Source organism: Syngnathus leptorhynchus, chromosome 8 (assembly GCF_054491065.1).
Source record: "Syngnathus leptorhynchus isolate UIUO chromosome 8, UIUO_Slep, whole genome shotgun sequence".
NCBI lineage: Eukaryota > Metazoa > Chordata > Actinopteri > Syngnathiformes > Syngnathidae > Syngnathus > Syngnathus leptorhynchus.
This window is the reverse complement of record NC_141202.1, coordinates 9350765-9376031: the sequence shown is the minus strand read 5'-3', so window position 1 is coordinate 9376031 and position 25267 is coordinate 9350765. Positions and strand designations below refer to the sequence as shown.

Sequence of the window (25267 nt, the reverse complement as noted above, 5' to 3'; positions counted from 1 at the left end):
ATCACATCCTCATATCCAGGAATAATCAAAGAGCATGAAAAGAAGCAGGTCAGCCATATGAAGACCTGAGACATACTGTAGACACAGACACGTAGACGGAGAGGAAAAAGGGAGAAATTGAAGTGGAAGAAAGTTGTTTAAGATCTTGGTGATATTTCCCTGGCAACTTCTTCCATTGCCTCACACGTAGACATGCACGCTTACACAAACTCAAAGTGCCCCTTTGTACCTGGAGAAATCTAAGCGCGGTAAACAATTGCAAAGTTAAAGATCACAACTAATTTCTTTGCAGCTTAGGGAGCTACAAAGCAGTGGGTGAAAATATTTATTTTTGAAGAGGGGATGATCATAACCACTGAAATGCAATTGTTGGCATGTGACCCACTGCAGCTATTATTCTCAACAGGTCCCTGGACTCTTCTGATTGCATTTGACCAAGCTCAGCTGCTTTCACAGCAACCTTCCAACAAATAGGGAGATCATTTCATGCTCGCTTACCTTTTTTACTCTGAAGAAAAGATTCACTTCTAAAATGCACAAATTATTTAAGACAAGGACATGAATGAGTTTTCATCCATTCATCCATCCACCCATCCATCTATCCATCCATGGTAGATTAGAAAACAAACAATTGTGTTCATTAATATTATACATAATTATGCATTATGATTAAATGGCATTGCATCATATCATACATGTAGGGTGATTTTTGTTAGCATTGCAAAACCAGGGCAAGTAGGAGAAATAAATGCACTGGCCACTGAGGGGCTTTATATTTTTAAGAACTGCTAACCAAATTCCACATTTTTGTTAAAAACAGACCCTCCAATAAATTACAGGAGGGAGTCAATCCAAGCTTCCTGTCTATGATTGATAACAAAATGCATAAAATCTATATTTTCTTTCTTGAAGACGCTACCCTGTTGGTTTAAAACAAAATGATGTACAGTACCTTCCATCCAGATACAAAATTTTAACAATGGACTCTTGTGAGAATAAGTGGTTCGGATGATGAATGATTGAGTGAATAACCTCCAGATGGATTAGATTTTGTCAGGATTTAAAGTAGAGCAAGCTTGTGGATGGGGTTTTGAAGAGGACTTCACTAGAATATACAAAAAAAGTTCAGTCTTGAAAAAGGTTAGAATGTGCCCAAGGAATTGTCCCTGTGTGTCTTCTGCAATGTAGGCTTTAAGTTTGGAAGGCAGCTTTCGAGTTCAATGCTCAGAGCATTAATCAAACAACAGTTCAGCATATCTAGCAGCATCCCAAGAGCAGTTTAAAAATTGAAGCCATGTTTGGGCGCCCAGCAGGGGCTTTGTAAGATTTAGTTACCGTCAGAGTAATAATGAAGGCCTTTTTCATGACTTTTCACTACTTGGGTGTGGAGGAGAATGTTTTAGTTTGCCAAAATCATACGGAATCCTTGTGAAAAGTGGTGACACAAATGAGAGCAGTCTTGACCAACAAACAACCAAGGCAAGTGTGAGAAAAGAAAGTTACACTTGTCACAGAGGTGCTTTATATTTTTAAGAAATGCTAACCAATTTCCACACTTTTGTTCAACATAGACCCTGAAATAAGTTACAGGAGGGAGTCAGTCCAAGCCTCCTGTCTATGATTGATAGTAAACAATAAAGCATGCACTGAGGTTAACCCTGTTGGACAAGGAGAACAGTGTTTCTCTGTGTATAAGTAAAAGAAAACAACTTTAGAATCCCACCTTACAACTAACATGCGACAGGTGATTTAAAGAAGCTCAAGCAAATGCAGCTACAAATCATCATCTTTTCCCTCGCACAGCCCAGTTCTCACTCAGACTTGGGAAACTGGCTGAAGATTGTTTCAGTATGCTCATATTCCACGTCAGTCTCCACAGGAGCATACGTTTCTCATTCTGAATCTGCCATACTGAGTTTATAAGACGCTCGAGTGATTTTATCATAAACCTTTTCATAATGAGGCCTCAAAAACTTTTAATCTGTCTCTTTTCATTCCTCAAACCTAAAGTCATGTCTTTCCCTCTATACAGTGAATATAACAACTTTGCTCACCCCTTTCAAATGCCAGTTTTTTTTGTCATATAAAAGAAAATGAGACCAGAATAAACTATTTCAAAACTTTTTTCCACCATTAATGTAACCAATAACTTCTACAAATCTAAATATTAAAATAATGTTTTGCAGGGATGGTAAAAATAAACAACTCAGATAATGTTGTTGATGAACTGTGAATAGACTCTAATGAGGATGTGGTTTTGTTTAGAATTAAAAGTGCAGTTCGCAATGTTCAAGCAGCTTGCAAGATTTAAATGTAGTCTGATAAATGACCCCCAACACCCCCCCACCCCACCCTTGCTTCCATAATCAAAGCTACGCCTGCCATTAACATGCACGCAACATTTCCAAAGTTCACTGTGTACTAGCCAACATCATCCAAGGCTGTTATGTAAATTAGTAGCATGGCTTATCCATGCTGCAAAGTTGCCCAAAAATAAAATGTTACCCATTCATATTTTTACAACGTATAATCAATCAAAGATAGAAGACTCACATTCTGTGTTAACCCGAGTTCAGTAAATCCTCTGAAGAAAACTATCAGCGTGCCGGAGATATGGTTGTGAGAACGCGAGTGTGTGACATGCACGGAAACATGACTGACACTATTTGGTCACGGCTTCTGTCTCAAAAGCCTCAGGTTGACCAGCTTCGATCCGCCATGACAGGTTTAGGAATAACAATTACAAATTTAATTAGATGCATATGATGAGACCGGAAAAGATCAAAAGATCATTTTAATAATGTTCAACTGTCACATGATACACAGTTTTAACATATAGAACAAAAGCTTTTTTTATTATTACTTTAAACTGTATTTTTAATCTATTAAATGTATTTTAAATGCCACAACTGCCACCATTTAAAGTTTCTCTAACACTGAATAAAGTGAAAATGTTCTCATAGGCTTTTGCTGATATTTGACTCTTTTCTAACTAGGTTTGCGCATCGATGACTGTTCGAAGTCTGAAGGGACTTTATTTTTACTTTCCCTCTAAAAGAGTTCCCTTTTTCTCAATGAGATGTACAGGTTATAGGTCACAATTATGGCAAAACAAAAACTACTCCAATAATTTGTCACGGTCTATTTTTTTTTTATTGCTACACAAACCTCTCATTTAAACAGGGGTGTGTAGACTTTTGAAATCCACTGCATTTGCATTCCCTGGGGTTGTTTTCATTGAAACTCGTGTAGACATAAAGTTGGATGATGAATTTTACGATATTGTCCTAAAAAGATTCCAAATTGCAGGAAAATTAATACATCAATGATGAATCTCACTTTACTATCCCCCATTACCTTTTGTAACAGATGTCAGCTATCTTAGTGTGTTAAGTAAATTTCACTCCACGACTTTAAGGTCAGTGAGTTGATACTTTATGTATATTGCATATATTCATGGAATACTATATGGTTAGAATTTATTATAGTATTCATACAGTTTTTAGTATTGCAGTTAAATCATTATTCAACCATGTACTCTTGCTCTAACTATGCTAACTATGATGAGCATGCTGAGCAGCATCCACCATGTAAACACCTCATCCTTATCCTCCCTTGGGCCCACTCTCTCACGGGCACACCCGCAGCCTCCTGGGTCTTGGAGGAAATGAGAAGATGAAGGGGAGGAGGAGAGGGAAGTGATGCTCTGAGACACAGAGGAAGGTGTGACAGGGAGGATCACATCAGCATATCAGTTGAGTGCATGATCAAAGACAAAGGTTACGCGCCACTCCAGCCAAAACAAACACACCAGGGTGGAAATTTCAATAGCTCTTTGGATAATCTAATTTGGGATGTTGCTAAACTTGGATTGCATTTTTTTGGGTTATTTCTGCAATTTTCTAGTGAAGCTCTACACACATTTTCCAAGGTCATATTTTATTAGGCTTGGCTCCACCCTGATCTTGTCACCAATAAATCACAGTGCACATTTGGACAAACACCCATTCACACTCACAATTACAGCTATGGACAATTAAGGCTCTGTCTACAAGGAAACTCAAAGTGAAGATAGAGTAAATTGATCTCAAAACACATTTCCTTTGCATTTCCCTGTGTTCAGAAGCTCTGAAAGGGAACTCCCTTTCTCTGTACATCATCACGTCACTAGGCCCAAAAGGATTAGAGTGATAGATTAGAGGATGTCTACCTGCCAAACCTTAACTGATTCATGAGGCTTTTTATCATGATAAAGTACATTAATGAAATACTTCGAAATTAGTTTTGTATGGATGTGTGTGTATACTTAGTCTCTCTTTGCTCAGTCTGAGGTCTTTTTTAATACCTTGTTTTTTTTTTGGGTTTTTTTGCTTTATTTTTGTCGTCTGACACATGACCCCTTTTCATTTTTCATGTCGTTATCGGTATAGGATATGTGACGTTTTCGGAGTCTCTCCGCCCAGCCATTTGAGTCGTGTGTGTGTGTGCGCGTGTGTGTGGGAGGCAGCAAATTGTCCATTAAGTGTTTCTGCTGAGGCCAAGAGAAGATTTGATATAGTGGGGAAACAAAAGTAATATGTAGCAGGAAATTCAATTGTCTCTCTCCAGCAAGTTGGACCTTTAGTTTGGCTTCCCACCAAATCAATTCCACATGAAGTTCAAATGAGGTTTAACTTGGTCTTAACAGTCCTTTCGACTCTTGTGAGTAGTGTTTATACTGGATTACCCAGATTCTATGACACAGGCACACTTCCTCACACGCAGCACGAGCTGGATGTCACAATCGAAGGAAGCTGCCTCCTCTTTCTCCCAAGGCTGTTGTCCTAATACACGAGTGTTGAGAAAGCATAGGAAACATCACCCCTCACTATAAAGCATGAAGGTCCGTGACCCCAACAGCTGAAGCTTTATTCATGTAGTGAAAGTGATTAAAGGTCAGGAAGGTTCCCTGCTCTCCTTTGGTGTCCTGGGACTAAATGTGAGAACAGAAGTCCCTGGCAGGAAACCTCTGTTACAGTCTTTAGGTCAAAGGTCCGGCTTTCTAAAGTCAGCTCAGGGGCTGATGGAAGGCGGCGTCACTCTCCGCCAGCTCATTGCCAGTCACAACTGATTTAGCTTAAGATCAGGTTTCACCTGCTGAAAACTCCGAGTGGTTATGGGGCCTCTAGACCACAGGGTAGCCACTGATTTCTCAAGAAGCCTTGATGATATTGAACCCAAGTGCACAACACGCCTCACTAACAGTCTTGACAAAGACGCTGTAACAAGCCAGCTTCGAGATGAATCCATCATGCTCAAAGTTGGATTAGTTATAGTGTAATATATTAATGGGTGATAGTTTGAATCTAAAATGTACTTGCCTGATTCCAGTTTTGGCTCACTGCCTTGGGTCCATCTGCTGCGAGCTTAGAACAAAAATATAAAAGTCATGTTGTCATCATTCTGACAGAATCAGTGCCCAACAAATATTTCTACTTTATTTGATTGTAGGCCGAATCACAGAACAGCAGCCCAGGTCACACTTAATCTTCACAATGGAGAGGTTCTGTGTTCTTGGCTGATCTAGGTTAGATGGAGGGATGGATGAATGGAAGTAGCGACTTAAATAATGAGCATACGGCATTTATTAAAATTACAGCTACTTATACATCTGCGTTCAATGAAAATGATGGCAACTTGTATCAATACGTCAGATAAACTACGATACGGTTCAATGATAACTTAAAAGAAATAAAGTTTGAGCGCATTGAGTTTCTATTAAACACAAGGCCAAAAAAAATAACCTGCTCACCTTTTCTTGTTGTGTTTCTCTGGGCAGAGGCACAAACTGAAGTGGCTGTTGCCATATGACCAGCATGAACATTTGTCAAGTGGTGGTGTCTGATAGATGTTTTAACTTATTGACCCGCCGAGATTTTATTATCTTATTATAACCTGAACAAACAAGGTCCCACCTACGCAGCCTTGTGCTATTTTTGTTCAGCATGCCTCAATCTAAAATTTGCTAATATTACTGAGCTGAAGGTAGAAAGCGTTTTACATTTATTCAAATGTGTCAGGTTCATTTATGCATTCAAGACAATCATTCCATGGACATTACATGTCTGTAAAGTGTATTCATAGTTTTCTGTCTCATATTATTAAATAGATCTCTACTTGCCCAAGTTAGTCAATATAGGTCATGGCAGGTCGGCTTTATGGTCCACTGACTGCAAAGGCTCTGCTACTAATGAACAATGTCACTAATGTTTGAGTCAGTCTAATGTGACATGTTTTTCTTATTTCACCAGGGGAATAATGCCATTCATTTTCCACTGTTTTTGTTTATTCATGAGTGTAGCCTCTCAGTTACAGCTTTCCATGATTAGACTGAGCTACTGAACCAAGTCAGAAAAAACAACCAAACCAAATGTTTGTCCAGCTGTCCACTGAGATGACACAATCAATTAGTTAGAACCAAATGTGTAAAATAGTACAAATTTTAAAGCAGTTCACCTGTCCATGCTCCTTAAGAAATAGAATAATATTTTGCCGCCAGACTCCACATCGAACAAAATGTTCCGAAGCACATCTGACTATGTTTCTTAATGCTGCATATTTGAGGTTATCTAGTCATTTTAGAGAAGGTGAGCTTGATTCCAAAATGGAATCCCATATGTCTGCCATGACACATACTGGAATTTGTCTTCTTGTTTTGTTTTGCCCATGCCAAGAAAATGTTGGTCGGGGGATGTTAAAATTTGTGAGAGCCTTTGCAAAAACTTGTCATGTTTTTATGACAATCTTTCGCATAGTGTCTTTGGTGTCGTCGTTTGGGGTGACATCTGACCACATCCTGCTTCTGACACTGTGTATGTAAAACAAAAACAAATGCGAAACTTGTACATTTTGTGTCACTTTAGCACCAGGTTTCTCAGAATGGAAAATGATCAACTATGCCAGTGGAAAGTATGAGTTGATAATTGGAATAAAAGGAAGATATACATACATCACTGCAGTTTCAGTATTGTTTGAATGAAGAAAGGATGTGATTTGCTTAAATTCAACAGCATATAAAAGATATCTGTGGCTTTTTTTTATTGCTCAGCTTTTAGGTTTTCCCCTTCACTCTTGAGAACTACCTGATGCTGTTACTCACCTTGGCTCCAGAGATGAGGCATAATATAAAAGTTTCATTGGTTTTATTGTTAAACGTGTGCGCACTTCCTTCATACCCTGCAGTGGCAGAGCTAAAAATAACCTTGAGCGTGTAAATGCCTGTTGAGCCAAATAGAGTTCAAAACAGCCTGCAGTGTTGGCACAGGTTATGTTTTTCCAATGGGAGTTCCTCCTGTTTCGGGAGGTGAGTCCCATACGAAGCGTGCATGTGTGTGTGCGTGTCTGTCTGTGTGTGCGTGCATTTGTGCGGCCTCTTTCAAAGGGTGCAATCTTTCAATTTTCATTTGATGTGTGATAAAAATATAACATTAGAAGCACTTGTCAGTGTGGCAAACTACAACATAACATATATTCAACCCAGTTATAATCTGTCAATACTCTATTATCAATTTCACCTTGTTTATTGATCTGACTAAACTGCACGCTAGTGCCTCTTGAATTGTCCAGTAAGTGGCTCACCTCAACTTACTTATTCAGATGACGCCCTTGACTGTGTGTCACCAAACAGTATCTTGTAACAACACACTGCCTTAAGGTGGGTGGACTTCCTGTCTTGACTCCTCACTGTTCAACCCCGTCCGTCTCTTTCAGTCTGCATCAGTAAGCTTTATCGCAATCAGCTTTCTAAGTAGGGAGCTTCTTGTTTGCGTTGAGCTGCAGGACTCCAGGTCCTCGCCATCTTCTTGGTCACTTCCCCATGTTTTGCCAAAGAATACAAAGCAGATAAAAGCAGCAGGCTGATCTGTGCATGCCCGACTGTGGGAAAGGCGCAGGCACAGGAAAGACACGAGGATGACTTGTGTAAAGAGATGTGTGTATGCAGCCGATATGACTTTTCAAGGACAATAGATTGTTTGGATTCCAGGTTACTGGTATTTCCGAATGCCACTATTTGGTGTCGTTTTGCCCAAAGTGATGTCACCCATTGTGAATGTACAAGTCTGTTGAGTTGTGTTCTTTAACTTGGTCTCTTGATTGGATGTCGTCTTGTTATTTGAATCATTTCAATGAAAAGGTACTGATAACACTCTGCTTATTCTTGTTGGATATCTGTTCAATATGTAGGGCCATAATGTTGCCTATACAATATGGCCACAGATTCTAATGATTAGAATCTAATCGTTTGTGTCACACAGTTTGTGTAACTTGACACGATCAGCTCATTTACATGCATTTAGACATTAATGGATTATTGCAACTTTATTCTTGAATCATGACTTCTTTTTATACTCGATAATGATTCATTCCCATAAAATTATATTTTCCTATGAAATATTAGAAATCCATAAAACTTGATAACATTATTTTATTTTTTATTATAATATATAGTTTGCAGCTACCCATCTGTCAGCAGTCATTTAAATTTGGAAAGGGTCCCGAGTCCAAGCGATAATGTCATTGTTACATTAAATGACATTTTTGTCCATGATATCGCCTGATTTCCCTTCTGAGTCTGATAATCCAGTCCAAATAAGTGTTTGGCTTTAAAAAAAAAGTAAGAACTCAACCAAAATGTGTTATTTGGTTGAACTGAAGTACACTGATAGATGAAGTATAATATAAAGAAGAAGAATGTCAGTAGAAGAAGAATATTTTGTTATGTACAACAGTTATGCTACTTCTCAACCTCCTGCCTTAACACATTAGACTGAATTGTATTCACTCAGGTGTGATTTTAGAAAAATGACCTGGTACTCTTTTGTTTCCACAGTTAACGAGATCATCAGGAATGACCTTTCCAGCATTTCCGTTCACACTCATGCATAGACCATTGATCAAGGATTGTGCAGCAGCAGCAAACACACACACACACATACACACACACACACACACACAAACAAACTCACGCACAATTATCAACTAAAAACAATTGAAATGAGAGAAGATGAAGATGAAGAAGGGCCACCATGACCAGGATCTCCCATCCGTCCAGTGTTGCTATCAGTTCCTTCTTCCTTGAAGACTTGCTGCAGATTCACATTGACTGCCTGGAAAAGTTTAAATATATATTATGATTATGTAAGTACAGTATATATGTAATATTATTTGTACAAATGGGAAGTGACATCAAGGGCAAGACTTGCCTTAATTGACAATGACAATCTTCATTTGGAGTGTGATATTGATGTTATATTCATGCATGGACAAATTAATGGGACAAAACTAACTGTCATGCGTCATGACTTTTGTTTGTATTGTCAGACCACGGAAATACATTGACTTGGTGCCTTACTTGTAGTGAAGATGACAGACAGCAGCAGACACAGAAATGCAAAAATGGACGATTCTAACCCAAAGTGCAGCGTTTCTTTTCTATGACACTTTTGTATCATTTTGATGATTTGTTCATGGGGAAAACTGACAGTTTGGAAATGACGTAGGGAGTATGTGAACAAATAGACTTTTTTCTTGTTCTTTATTCTCATTGTTCATTTATACTGAATATTATGCATTATATTCTTTTGTATAATCACAAATTTGACAATATGCCTTACATTTTGTTAGACTTTCAAATTGTCTTCCCCATTACAGTATAATGTTTTTTTTTGTTGTTGTAATTTTTATTTCTGCTATTTATACTACGCTTCATTACAGTTGTCACCCTAGTGCCTGTTTTGTCATGCTCACACCATGACAGAGTAATGCACAGACAATCATTCAACATCACACAACCCAGGACCAAGGTTTTTTTGTGGCATGAACATATTTTGAACAGGATAGGATAGGATAGGATAGGATAGGATAGGATAGGATAGGATAGGGCAGGATAGGGCAGGATAGGGCAGGATAGGGCAGGATAGGGCAGGATAGATGACTTTATTGTCATCGTATGGTGCAGATACAATTTCACATTTTGAGTTAAACAATGGTATGCTTACCTGCTGAATTTAAACTGAAATACAGTACTCCTCAGCAATTTACGCTTTAACTTCTTGCACTGTAGATTTAATGAGCAGAAGGATAATTTAAGTATGCTACCGCCTCAGTTTTATTCATTTTGGTCATTTAAATGAAGACCTGGCAGGACTCTTACTTCTAACTGGCAATAATTGATTTGAGTAAACCAAAGGATTTTATCTTTGGTGATATTATTGTCCAGGTTTCTTTTTTCAGACTTTAACTTCCAGTGATTCCGCCCAATACAAAAATATCATGCACTTTACCTTAGAAATAGAGGCAGGTGATAGTGCTCCCTGACCAAATGTTGTGCTCTTTTCTCCTCTCATATTAACCTTTCTTTTTTATGTTAGCTGTCTTATGGCGCATGCACATTGGCCCAATATGTCTTATTTAGCTGATAATGGATTTTAATGTAGCTCTTGCATACATTTGGGGAACTATAGTATAAAAGCATGACTAAACTATATGAGCAAGGTTTCTATTATGTGCCTTAATATCCTTCTGGGATTCAAGATCATAGACTATTGCTTTTTGTGTAGGCATAAGGTGAGCCATATGTCTCATTAATATGATATATTTATGAAAAATGAAATGTGTTTTAAGTGCATTTAAGTGTGAATTAATTAATGATGTAGTAACCATCCATAACTTAAGACCCCAATTATTTTTCGAGCTGTCAATAAAGTAACATGTTGTGTGTTGGTGTTTACTCTAAAGATGGAATAATTCAATGTTTTGTTTCCCGTTTTTTATTATTGTGGTTATATTAAAATATTCTTGGTTGTTTCATGTTTTGTTGAAATAAAATATTGGAACCATTTAGTATCAAATGATTTTTTCTAACCAAAACCTAAGCAGAGCAGCACTGGGTTTTGTTGAATGCACAGATTAACATAAGTGCCCATAGCTTCAGGCACATACTGTTCTTGATTGCTCTGTCAAGGACATAATTGTATTTGGGGATGCTATATGGTTCTGCCACATTCATATTTTGTAATGTATGAACCGCTGCCTCCACAAGAGAAAAATGTCTGCTCACCCATAGTAGTTAAATCGCTTAGCTGTGCGTTGGTTATCGTGACGACAAAATCCATACTTGCCATTGGCCAGGGAGTATGTAAGAAGTGGCTGACTTGCATGTGACAGGAGCGTCCTCTCAATTGAGCCACTTTCAGAAAGACAGAAAGAAGAAGAAGATGGATAGATGAATGGACAGGCTGATGTATGGACACATGGACTCCTTTAAAACTTTCCTCAGGCACCATTATCATCATCCTACATCTTAAAAACAGCCTGTTCTCATCTTAACACATACATAAATATTGTCAGTGACTCCAGTTTTGGGTTTCACGAATTTAACTGTTTCAGTTTTCACTAGTGACTTGCTTATATTATGTTTTTGTAGTGCAATGGCAGTTCTGTTTTTTTAATTTTTTTATTTATTTACTGTAGCTTGTAGCAGGTCAGGAAGCGAAGGGATTGACTAATATCACAAATGTGTTTTTTTTCAAAACATCTTCAAAAGTCATTTTCATAGTTTGGTTATTGTTTAAAAAAAAAAAGTACTGAAGCAGCAAACTCAGTTACACTCAAAATTGGAATCACCGCTGAAACGTTTGTCCGTGAATTTCCTTTTATGTCAAGCTATCAAATGCAACAAGCTGCTGATCATCTTGCTGCAAGCAGAGGCCTGTGCGTTTTCCGGGGAGAGTTGTTAGTGGTGGGTCGTTGTGTGAAACGCTTCTCGTCGTGGGAGATGTGCCTTACTCTTGTGTACCACCTGCCACTCCTCCGATCTTTTTCCATCCATCAAAGTTATGAAGCACCCATCCCCACAGAGACAGAGGGCAGGCCTGGGCGGTGCTCCCCTGGATGACCGTGGCAATCCCAAAATAGCCCCACAATATATGTACATTGGCAAACACCCCCCTTTTTCCTGGCATCCTTTCTTTACCTTGGTCTTCTTCCACTGGCAGCGAGATTCCCTGGAAGACGGTAAAAAAAAATGACTCAGCCAGGCCATCCTTTCCACTCGATTATGCATACTTCAACAATTTTATACTTGAACCCCGTTGGTTTCGGCTTATTTTAATTTTCAAAGTCCCGCACTGCTCTATGAAAAACATTCACAGAGTTTCATTTCTAAAATGAAACCTACGTTTCCAACTAAGTTTTAAAACTAGGGTCAAGGGTTCAAACTAGAGTTAGGGTTTCAAACTAGGGTTTCAAACTAGGGTTAGGGTTTCAACCTAGGGTTTAAAACTAGGGTCAGGGGTTATAAACTAGGGTTAGGGTTTCAAACTAGGATTAGGGTTTTAGCCTAGGGTTTCAAACTAGGGTTAGGGTTTCCAACTAGGGTTTAAAACTCAGGTCAGGGTTTCAAACTAGGGTTAGGGTTTCAAACTAGGGTTTCAAACTACGGTTTCAAACTATGGTTTCAAACTAGGGTTAGAGCATGTCCTGCATGTTTTCTATGTCACCCTGTTGCAACACATCTGATTCAAATGGTCAGATTATTAGCAAGGTCTGCAGAAGCTGGATAACAATCCTGATCATTTGAATCAGGTGTCTTGCAGCAGGGAGACCTATAAAACATGCAGGACACCGACTCTCGAGGACCGTAATTGCCCACCCCTGTCATATACTGTATGATTATTGCACAACATGTAAATATACCATGAGCAGCATGACAGCAGAGCAAAGTGGAGTCTCCACAGGTGTACACAAAAGTTTTTTGTGACACCACATGGATATGACCTGCTGATATTATCATATGGTGGAAGACCCTCAGACAAAGACAACTACACCAGGAAGACAAGCAGATGTCTCATGGAAATTATTTTACACTCCATCTGCAAGCATTCAAGTTGATATGCTCTCTTTCTTTTGTGATGTGTGAAATGGTTGGCTTGGTTTAATAAACATGTTGACAGATGTTTAAGACTCAAAATAGTGAGCATCAGTGGCAACTCAGTTCCTGCCAATGTATTGCTTTTCTTTTATTCACACATGCATTATTTTCATATAATGTAGAAATTAAAATCACATTTTTTAGTCGATTTTGTAGGAAACACACTAATAATTTGTATCTATTAGTTTGAACCTCTCTAGTATGACAGCGATAAAATACTACTTAACAATAAAATAGTACTTAACAATGACAATTGTGCAAATACCGAAGAAAGTCCATTAAAGATGATCCACTTTTCACACAAAGAAAAACTTTCTATGCTCAGGAAAATGAAATTGGCATGCATTTTCAATATCCATCCATCCATCCATCCATCTGTCTATCCATTTTCTTTGAGGGGGGGGGGGGCAGCAGCTTCAGCAGGGATGCCCAAACTTCCCACTCCCCAGCCACTTTGTCCAGCTCATCCGGAGGAATCCCAAGTGATTACCAGGTCAGTCGAGTGACATAGCCTTTCCAGTGTGTCCTGGGTTATCCCAGGGGTCTACTGCCGGTGGGACATAAAGCATAAAGTGGACATTTGCAATGGTTATTAGCATCATTAATATATTGTTCTACAAGGTAACTTTAACTTGTACCTTTTCTCTTCCGATTCCTAGTTTTACTCAAGACAAATCACATTCAGGGACTTATATAAGTTTTATCAAAAATGTTAAAATGATCAAAACCTTTGCATGACATTTGAGCAATTAATCATTTTAGTTGTATTCATTGTTGTTTTTACATCATGCATATTAATGGTGGTAATTTTATTTTCATACTTTTTTTCAAATAAAAAAAAAAAACATCACTGCCGATCATTATCTTTAAGTGTGTGTTTATACGATCATAACTGTTCTCAATTCTACACATGGAAGTGAATGGAGTCAATATGGTCTTTCTGGTCCACTTTGTGGGCTGCATTTCTTCATGCAGACTTCCCAAGCAATCAGTCGTCCATTGCTGGCTGTAAATGTTTTAGCACATATGCGCAACGTTTACCTTGAAGTATATTGTAGCGCACATTAGAGATATACTTAATGGGCTTCAGTAAAAGCCCTGGCTAGTCAAGAATCGAGGCAGGTGCAGACTCTTACAGTAGATAAAGCAGACGGGCACTGAAGATGAGTTCATGACAAACACTGTGAGGCTTTTAGACGCCTTCTCCAAGCTCAATCTTCATTTCCCTTGACACTGATTTTGCAATAAGGATCCGGAGAAAAGGGGAATGTTCATCTATTCATTTTAATGATCCTTCATTATTGACTGCTGGCAGGGAGGGGGCGGGTAAAGGTAATGATTCTTTGTCTTTACTGGCCAATCACTCCTCTTAAAGGAATCAGGCTCTAAATAAGGCCACTAATGGATGCTTACTGTGACCTAAAACTGACCCCGCATGCAATCCAGGACTTCCGCACAGACTGGAGATTGCTGTGTGATCTTTTGACTCAGTGCTGGTTCCAACTTCTCACATCACTGAGGCTGGAACTGTGAACAGGATTTATTCAACCCACAAATCCAGCGTGGGGTGTGATTATGGATTGCAAAGACGAAGCACACTGGAAACCATGATTGCAATAATTATTAATAATATAATAGTTCACTCTTATTGCTCTCATTAGAGAAAGACAAAGCAGTTGACATTTTGGAAAATATGCCGATTGGCTCCCTTTCAGAGTTAGATGACAAAATGGATCACACATGTGTTTACACTCATTTATGAAGCCACAGACTGAGGTCTGTTAGCTTAGTTTAGTTCAAAATCTTGAAAACAGGCCAGACAGACTCTGTCCCAAGGTTACAAAAGCTGCTCGTCATACCTGCCGAGTCCACAACTATGCTCTGATCCACCACATGTCTGCGTGCAGTAAACTGAGAGGGTTTGTGTACCTGACAAATTGTTGAGTCTACTTGCAGTTGTCTGCACACTGACTGTGCATGGAGAACATATGATGAGGTGACTGCAAAGCACTTCTATCATCACTTGTAAACATCCTGCTGATATTAAAACTGTCCAAATTGGGATTTTTGCCAAATGGCTGCAATTTCAACCTATTTATCACAATTTTGTTCTTTTTCATTCATCAGGCCTCCATGTTTTGTTTTTTTTGCTGTATGTGGACAAATGTTTTCCACAAGCTCCAGTTGTATAGTTTTACAGGTGTGCAGTTGAAATCAAATCACAATGCTGCACTTTCAATGAAAGGAAGTTTGTGATAAACCGACCATAAAGTTATCACACATTCACAGTCTTCTTTTTACTCACTAATGTGTTTTGATTAATGCTAATTTATATCTTCAAATATCAGATTATTAAGGCACAGTGCAGCCCTGTAGGCTATTTGAATGGCAAGATTTCACTGATGCACCAAAAACAGCACAAAAAAGTTAAGAAGACATTTTTTTTAATGAATCTTAAAAAATATAGAAAAGAAAAATACTGTTTTCAAATCACCATTAAAAGAATTCTGCAAACACTAATTCTAATCAATTCTGGAATATATATGGAATATATCCAATTTGTGTTTATACAAAACTCATCAAATGCCAATACTATAAGCAGTGACTTCATTTGTTGTCAGCTGTCATCAGTCTGTCACGGTAATGAACCCTACTTTGGTCCAGCCTACAACAGCTCTTTAAGGCATCATTCACGCCACTGAGGAGACACACTCAGGTATTAGTTGTTCTGCCTGGATGGTCCAGTGGATGATGGGTGGGCGGGGATGTTATTAGCAGCATTCATCTACAAGGCTCCCCAAGCTATACTATATTGAAACTGACCACAAGACAACCCTATCATCTTCAAAGATTACCTGTCTCCTGCACGCTATATGAATGTTTTATCATAAAAGCTTTTCTTTTTTCTTTTTGCTAAGTGCCTCCTTGAGTGTTTGCTTTCAACTTTTGATTACTTTATGTCTTGTTGCGAAGAAGAAAAAAGGCCAAGCCCATTTGAATATAATGGACCTAACGGGAAAGGTAATCTCCGATGCATTGGATTGATAAATGTGGTGAAACTCAATGCAACGGGTGTGAAAAGTAGACACATTTAACATAAATGTATGTTTTCAATCTCATTCATTTGTTGAGCAAAGGGCAAATGAAAGTCTTGAAAAAATTTGTAAAATAAAATAACTATAAAATAACCTTGCGAGTTCTGTATAAAAATCAGTATTTCAATATGAGAAGAATTATAGGATGTGGTGCATTTCCATGTAAAACGCCTCATTCAAAACCTATAATACCAAATCACGTTTTAAAAAAAAGTCTTTTGATGTGCTCATTCACATCTCTCTTTTCTCAGTTTTATATCTACAATGCCTTAGTTTCACTTTTATACATAGTCTTGAGTCATTTACAAGAAGAAATATTTTTATACTCCTTTGGTCCAGACACTGAAGTTTCCAGCACCAAGACACCCCCACCCCCATCTAGTCGAGGTTTTAGCAGACACTGCGTTGCGAGTGAAGAACGATTGCATAACAGCAGGCGAGACGTGATCGTTCCTGGCCGTTTTGCAAAATTAAATCATTCACTGCATACCGCAGTCCCATAACTACACATTAAAAAGCAGCATGAATGAGGACATTCAATCATGTGTTTTAGATTGACATTGTGGACATAAACGTGCATAGAGCAGAGAAGAATTTAAGGTAAAATGAGACAATGTTACACATGAAGCACAGGAAAATAAATATAAAGTTAAAGACGAGTGTGCTTCAACACTTTTCACCTTTAATTATGTGCCACCCACATTTATCTTGACCACTGTTAAAGGGCCCCATTTAAGTGTATGGACTCAGTCACCCCCTTTACAAATCCTTCCAAACTGCTCTGCAGTATTTACACTAAACACACCATAAGTCATAAAAACTACTGGAAGAGATAAGAGCCAGCAGGTGATGTACGAACCACACAGAGATGATGACCCCAGATGTTCACATGGAACCTCTGGGATCTGAATCAGACACTGACTAGTTATGACTTTTTCATTCTTACCTGTCCCTGGGGATTAAAGGAAAGAAAAATGAACATACTCCTTACACACATACAGTCTCTGATTTAGTGTGGGGGGATATGATGCAGACGCTGTAATATGGGCAGACCCCCTCCAGAGGGATACCTCACCAGGCCACCCCTAAAGTACGACAGCATTTTGGGGTATTGTGGAAAATATAATAAAGTCCCTATGTACCCAAAGTTCATATTTTGGATCTGAATTGATTTAATGTATTTTATGGAATACCATTTGTATCTTGAGGTTTGAGGAAAAGAAGGCGCTTCAATTCTTTTCGGTTTTCTATTCAAACAGAGACATCTAGTTTGCAACACGTGCAAGTGAAGTCTCCTACCTAAAATACTCAACAGCACCTTGTAACATAACATCAACAAAGTTTTACAATTACATGAGATTACAAGTGCTATTGGGCTAATTTTGTTGTTGTTGTTTTATTAATCCACCCCTAATATGATGCACACTGTCAGAAGGCTATTGCGGGAACCAGTAAAAGGATGGATGATGTGATTTTTCCGGTCTTGCAACTTGTTGAAGGCAATATTCAGTCGTAATCTCTTAAAAACAAGATGATTATGTTTGATTTGCCATATGCAAACGTCAACAATCCATGTTTGAAATGCACCTAACGCTGATGCGAAAATGTACATATGTATGTATAGTCGACAACAAACTGTGTTTAGATCCTCAGACTCTGATGCAAAACAGGAAAGACAAATCTAATTTTGTCTTTGTGTTTGTATGCACGTAGATGACCCCAGTCTCTCAGTCTTCGAGACACATATACTACCAATAGCAGGGACAATCATATTAGGGGTGTTATTGCTCTTGCAATTGTGTCATCACCCAGTGAATTATATTCTAATAGTTTGCACCACATGTAGTACAAAAAATAAAATAAAACCTGTACCCGATAAAACAGGGATGAGCAACTTAATATAAAAGACGAATGAAGGTGGACCGCGATTTTAGGGAGCTGCTATACCTGCATGCACTTCCTAACCAGATTTATGACAAACATGCAGTTTTAAATATGGAAAAAAACACGTACAAATATGTTTTCATTGAATAATAAAACACATTCTGTATTTTTTTGTCCAACATTAGATAAGTGCTAAATTTCATTGTGTGCATTTTTCCCACAAAAAGTAACTGACTCAATACTAAGGGATTGTGTTTGGCCTGAATGTCATCCTTGATCCCCAAATTATCAGGCCTACTCACAGAGGAGTAAGCCTATAAATGGAACAAGCACAACTAAGCGATGTCTGCTATCTAGTGGCAAATGATTGCATTACAGTTTTATTGATTCTTTTGACCTGTTTAAAGAAACCGTGAATCTCTCAAGTCTTCATCATTACCATTTCAATAGACCAGACCCATTAACCCATTCTCACTGGGTTGACAGAGTTTTCTCGGCCTTTTGCAAAACAGTTAACACGTATGTCATTCAAGAAGTCCAAACTCCATCATTTTAGCTGTGGTTATGAAAGAGAAACCATATGGTCCAAGCTCTTAGAAACTCCCTGATCAGTATGCATTCACTTAAAGGACCTGTCTGACACTTCTTCACAAAATTTTTAGGGAACACTATATACACATACATACTGGTATTATACAATACACCTGTAGATATGTTCTATAAAAATATTAGAAAAGGTGACATACAAATCACAACAAAAGTGCAAAGAAAAGAGAATTCTCATTTTGGGGTTTATTTTGCATTGTTTTAACAGTAACAATTCTACAGCAGTAACAATTCTACAGCAGTATGCGATGCAACAGTGTAGTCTGAAATTAGCATCTTAATTAAAAAAAAATAATATTAATAATAATCTTTGAAGTGCACGCTCAAAATAATATTTTGAATTCGATATAATGTTAACAAACAATTAGCCTTGTAAAAGCCAAGAAACTTACTGAGAATGAAAAAATACTTTAACTTATGTAGATCTGGTCATGTTTTGTGGTCTTTACTCTTTCAGAAGTTGATCAAGTGAAATAAGAAATCTACTATGTATTAAAAATTAGGTTTACAAAACAAGATGAGTGGCAGATAAACAAACACCTGAGGCCACTCAGCTCTGTTGAAAAGTTAAAATATAGTATAAGCTTTATCACCTAACAATGCCTGCCACTAATGTGCTCCCATTACAGCACAAGAGGATGTTGAATTTCTGCTTTGTAGTATAGCAGTATTTTTAACATGTTTCTTTGTCACAAGGGACACTTGGTGTTACAGGCATCACCTGACTTAAAAAGGCCATAAACACTTACCAGTGGAAACATAGAAAGGGCACCGAGCATGGAGCCCAACTGGACTACAGCCCCACACCACACAAGGGCGCCATGGCCCTCATCTCGGAGAATTACTCCAATTATTACCTTTACATAGGACAGGGACAGAACAAATACGATCCAAACCAGCACCTGAAGGACACAAGATGCAAATTAAATGCTAAGAATAATAAGTGAATCTGGTGCTTGCACAAAATAAAATTTTAACTGAAACGATTAAGTACTCATATATCCTCATATGTACTACAATGCATATATATCGTGTTTAAGATATTCATTTACCATTAGCGTTTGATTTTTGAGGTTATTGATAGAAATAATGATAATACCCATCCATTGTTGTCTCTTGTAAATAGACTGACAAACTCCACCGCTTCAGTTCCTTCATGCAATGACTTTGCAGCCTTCTTCACAGGTAAAATATTAGATAAGGCAACCAATAAATGGCTGCCCCTCCAGAAAAAAATTACAATGACTAAATCCATATGTACTGCTCTCAATACATTATGTACTGTAGGTACAATGTTCTCAGAGTTATAATGAAAACCTTAAGTGTTGAAAGTGTTGTCTTACTATAACAACAGTTCCAGATACACTGTGGACCAGCAAAGGACACGGACTAAGAGCAGCCATTGCCATGATGTAGGCTCCAAATCCAGTGCCAAAGACAGTCAGAAGACACATGAAGATGAGTGACCTGGAAGCAAAGAGCAACACATGGCTCAGTCATAGAGTGATAGTCTCATAACTTGCAATGTGGGTTCGATTCTTAATTGCACCAAAATGTAATGATGAGTACGTGGAAGCACACAATAATTTATTAGCCAGATTTTTTATGTCTTCTCGGGGGTATTTTTAGCAACTGTAGAAAATTAGAACCTCCCTTATCAAAGTTAGGTCAAGAATAAAGTAACATTTAATTGGATTTATAAAGGTTTGAAAAGATTTTGTATTAGGGCAAAAAGTAAGACTTTTGGGATAGTCTGGCATGCATTATTTGCTTTTACATAGATTCCTATGGGAAACGTTGCTTCTACTTACAAATGTTTTTACTTACAAACCCGACAGCAGAACCAATAAAGTTTGTGAATAAACACACGATACAGTAAGTTCCCGCCCCCAAAAAATCACAAAACAGCGAGTTGAACTGTGTTATAGCGAGGGAACGCTGTAACATATTGTATTGAAAGGATTATCCTTCAAGTACTGTTATTATTAGAATCACAGTATACATGCTACTGTGCTTCTTGCACCTGAGCTATATAGTAAGTGTCGCTACAGAAATATTTCGCCTCTGACCGGCTTATATTTAGACATCAGAATTTTCAGAATGCCCCATTAGTAATGCTTACCTGATTGGCCTAAACATGGCAATGAAACAGGCCATTGGGTTGGCGACAGCTGCCATTGTGGCAGCCAGATGGTAGGCCTGGTTCCCATAAGGCAGACAGGAGTAAGACTGCACTGATGGCAGCACTGCATTGGTCAGAGCATTCACCCAAGCCAGTACAACAAAGATGAAAACCACCTCAGAGTTACTGTATGTGCCCCTGCCAAAGCCGCTGCGAGGTTCCCTCTTTGCAGACTCGAAGGAATTTAACATTGGCTTTTTCTCTGGTGTTCGGGTGTGTAAAGAGAAAACTTGCTCTCTCTCCCTCCGTGTCACTTCTTCCCTGAAATACAGCTCGTTCCTCTTCTCCCGAGCCACAGCTGGGTGATGGTTGAGAAGAATGAAGGCAATCAGGCAAACAACCATCATAATGCTCAACAACAGGAAGAAGATTTGAACAGAGAATCTTGCTGGTTGATATACTGCTTGAAGCCCCCAAGTGTCAATTGTAGAATTTCCAAGTGTTTTGTTCAATGGCAGTGTTAAAGTAGCATTATGACAATGGACTACACCAACACCTTGAAAGAGAGCCACCAGTGCAGGTACCAGACCACTGAGGCCTTCACCTGCAAAGTAGCTGGTGAGGTACTGGGGGCACAGACGCATCATGAAAGGCAGAAAGGTGACAGAGGAGGTGCAGTCCACCACAGAGAGCAGGAAACATAATATCAAAAGAGGCACACTGTGCATGGTGCTCCCTATTGTCAATGTGTGCTTCCAGAAGAACGCCAAAAGGAACGCCACAAAGATGCCCAGCACAACGATGCAGTAGACGACCGGCTTCTCATTCAGCACTCCTGGACGAAAACGATGCATCAAGATGATGACGAGCGGGCCTATGTTGGCCATCTGGATGAGGACTGTGAGGTAGGACGGCAGGAACCAACCCTCAGGGATTTGTGGCACAATTACTGGGAGCTCCACCCACATTCCGTTGATTGCCACCCAGGAGCCCATGCCAAATAAACATGCCAGCACGTGAGTCAGCACTGACATGATGGTGGCGTTGAAGAGGCAAATTAAGATTTACACAATCTGAAAACACATCAAAAAAGGCCAGTTAGTAGAAGTAGCCTTTTTAAGCATTTTTCATTTGCGCATTTTTGTCTGATGGCGCAACTGCAGCGCACCGCCAAACGTGCAACCGTAGTGCGTCGCTGACCGCGCAACTGTACCGTGCTGGTTGCGTTATTGTGACAGCCGTCACTGAAATTTAGATAATATTTTTAAAGTCCTGATGTACTTTCCAAAATTGAAGTGGTACTCGGTGCGCAGGGAGCTTGATTTTGTCCGATCGCGCAACTGCAGTGCACAGCCGAACGCGCAACCGTAGCGCGCCGCCAACCGCGCAACTGCACCGCGCTGGTCGCATTATTGTGAGAGAGCTGTCGTTGAAATTTAGAAAATATTTTTTAAGTCCTGATGTACTTTCCAAAATGTAAGTGGACCTCAATGCGCAGGGAGCTTCATTTTGTCCGATCGCGCAACTGCAGCGCACAGCCGAACGCGCAACCTTAGTGCGCCGCCGACCACGCAACTGCACCGCCCTGGTCTCATTGTGACAGAACGGTCGCTAAAAATTAGAAAATATTTTTAAAGTCGTGATGTACTTTCCAAAATTTAAGTGGACCTCAGTGCGCAGGGAGCTTAATTTGGTGCAATCGCGCAACTGCCCGTAGCGCGCCGGGCGCTCACTGTCGCATCGCTTTAGGAGCGTCTTTGTGTTTTAGGATGGCTTTACTATTTAGTGCATCACATGCTTAAGATACTCAAAACACGGGCCAAACTCAATGAAAATAGCAATCTTCTGTGCTTGACCTTGTCTCCTCCTCTGGTGAAGGATGCCATGAACTTCAACACACTGCGCCCATAAAAGGCAGCACGTGGATATACTCGCCAAGGTAAATAGCCATAATGTTAACCTTTATAGAGTTCAACAGAATCAACAGACATAATTAACAATAATGTGATGAAGCCATACATTTATTAAAAAAAAAAACACAGAGGACTATAATAAAATAGCGGCATACTCGGTGACTTTGAAACCTTAGAATAATGACAAAATATTAACCCAGGCGCACAAACCTAATTACAATAACAAAAATCTATCTGTTTACCTTGTCACACAGAATTCCAACAAATGATCATCCCACTATTATGACTTTACTCTATGGCAGTGCGCGCGTTTGCCGTGCGTGCGCGTGCTGGCAGTCCGGCTTCGATGATACTTTCTGTAGCTGTTAACTAAGACAGCTGCACATGCGTACATGCCATACTGTGAACACCAGCAACGTCAACATAGACGTTGAGCTTAACAACCTTGAGCGTAGTGCTCCATTACAGCGGTACGAGAGGGTGGTTGCCATATTGGACGTGACAAAACTCAAGTACGTGAATGGACTACTCTTCATAAAAGGACATTCTATATCAGTGACAGGCAACACATGGGTTCTAAAGTTTATTTGCTATTTTATGGGAGAGAAAAATGTTTTATTTTATATTTAAAACTCATTTTTGTTATTTATTTATTTGTTTGTTTATTGGCTTGTTTGTTTTTTGTTTGTTTATTTATTATTCATGCGTTTATTTATTTACTCATAATCCCCCTAAAAAATCACTAAAAAAAGATTGAATGGAATAAACTTCATAAAGCAACATTCGATATCAGAGATGGGCAACAGATGGGCTCAAAAGTATATTTGAAATTTATGAGAGAGAAAATGTTTTTGTTTTATTATTTCTTGTTTATTTATTGATTTGTTATTTCAAACATGTATTTATTTATTTAGTTATTTATTTAGTTATTTATTTATATTCGTGAACATTTCCTCCTCAAAAAACACAGAAAAACATTGTTTCCCACAGAAAACGAGGTTAATGGAGGAAAAAAAAACAGAAAACGGGCAAAATTCTATTTTAAAAATCATAGTAAGCGTGCTACAAGTTTCTCAATTTGCAACTGTTACTAAAACTTTCATAACTAATTTTTTTTTCAGTTACAAAACATTGTTTGGCTGTTTGGCCAGGCTGTATTTATCAACTACTACCTTATGAGTTCCACAGACTAAAAAGGCTTGATGGGCTTCAGGTTTTAGCTGGACAGCATCCACCACTGGCATATTAGGGTATTGTTGCCACAAGACGAGTGGGTACTCTGAACTGAATAAATCTTGAGGCAAACGTCTATCACCATTTAATATCAATTATGAACCTTAACTAAAATTCATTCATTTAATAAGTTAAAACATCTGTTTACAATGAAACACCAACATTAATAATTATGAAATATTTTGTAATTCATAATATTTTGTAATTCATTATTTATTGTCAACTTATTATTTGTAATAATTGCAAAAGGATATCAAACACTAACCTACCTGCCTGTGGATATGAAAACGCTGAGTCAGCTTCAGTGAAAGGTTTCACAACTGTGGAGGTAAATATACAACCATAAAGACACTGCGTAGCAAATCTCTGGTGGCCTTTTGGTGTTTCAGTAGAGTATTCATTATTCCCTTTGACTCCAGTGTTTTACTAATCTGGATTTCTGCAATGTTGTCATGTGATTACAGAGGGCTGAGCCAGGAGTCATGACTGTGAACCAAAGTCAGAGAAAACACTTCTGGGTGGAGGAAGGGAATTCGGGTAGAGGGAAGTGAGAAAAAGAGATGGAGAGAGTACATTAAAATTTCAGTACCAGGGGAATGTACATAGTAATAAATCAAATTGTTAGAACCTAAACCGCATTAAAAAGATTTGTTGTGCCGTACCCTAAAAGCTAGAGTTCTGTTTGTGATCCCATTCAAGGTAATGACGTTAGTTCAGTGTGGAGGCATGGATTGGAGAGTGGATTTAATTCCAAAATATTAGGAGTGGAACGTATTGAAGGAAAAATGCCAGTCCTTGAGAATGGCATCAATTCTATTCCAGCTAGAATTTGTCTGCTTGAATAAAAAAATATTTATTGTGGATTTGTCCTGCAAGTAGTATATGTGAGTGTTGTAAATAACATTGTTAACTTTCTCTTGAGGCATTTTTATGGGTGGATCGAATATACTTTTCCAATTTAACATCCTGTATATTTATTATACATGAGCCAAAGAGGTCACAGGCTAGCCAACTTGCTCTGACAAAACCTAGCAGCAGGGGGTTGTTCTGATCTTGGGTCATGGTCAGTACTTTCAAAGAACAATACGCTGCTTTCTTTTGAAAACTGCTGGCCTATGTGTTTGAACCAGTATGACTGTTTGTAGAAAGATTGACTGCGGGATAGCAAACTGAGATGAGGATCCACAGATAAAATTTCTCCCACTGAGACTTGATCATTATATAATATGCACAACAAAGGTCTTACATGCATGTATGGCCTACATTTTCCCATACCACTAGCACTGCTACTGCAAGTAATACTACTATTCCTTTGACATGATGGCAACTGATGGCATGAAAAACAAACAAATAACTCTTTTTTTGGATAGAAAATACAGCAAAACCAGTGACTTAGAATGTTTTTGTTAAATAGAATCATATTAAGGCATTAATCACAACCAAT

The 25267-nt window shown here is 38.6% G+C and overlaps 2 protein-coding genes across 4 annotated transcripts in view; one reads left to right on the top strand and one right to left on the bottom strand.

The window, feature by feature from the left end:
* Nucleotides 1–8925, top strand: part of LOC147052305 (nuclear factor of activated T-cells, cytoplasmic 1-like) — a 44935-nt gene extending 36010 nt beyond the window's left edge. The window contains exon 10 of the mRNA XM_085918737.1: nucleotides 8870–8925. Coding sequence (XP_085774863.1) covers nucleotides 8870–8925 — 56 coding nt within the window. The remainder of the gene's footprint in view (nucleotides 1–8869) is intronic.
* A 4415-nt stretch (nucleotides 8926–13340) lies between these two features.
* On the bottom strand, nucleotides 13341–24248 carry slc52a3-2b (solute carrier family 52 member 3-2b). Of its 3 annotated transcripts, XM_085918398.1 has the most exons (5): nucleotides 24093–24248; nucleotides 20678–21750; nucleotides 19899–20022; nucleotides 19305–19457; nucleotides 13341–13517 (listed from the first exon to the last, which is right to left on the bottom strand). In XM_085918398.1, exons 2-5 carry the CDS (start codon nucleotides 21709–21711, stop codon nucleotides 13515–13517), a joined length of 1314 nt encoding a protein of 437 aa, XP_085774524.1. In that variant the 5' UTR covers nucleotides 21712–21750; nucleotides 24093–24248; the 3' UTR covers nucleotides 13341–13514. The 3 variants fall into 3 exon arrangements, with proteins under 3 accessions (XP_085774524.1, XP_085774522.1, XP_085774523.1); XM_085918396.1 differs by lacking the exon at nucleotides 13341–13517 and having other exon boundaries at nucleotides 18739–19457; XM_085918397.1 differs by lacking the exons at nucleotides 13341–13517; nucleotides 24093–24248 and adding an exon at nucleotides 22833–22936 and having other exon boundaries at nucleotides 18739–19457.
* Nucleotides 24249–25267: the final 1019 nt, after the last annotated feature.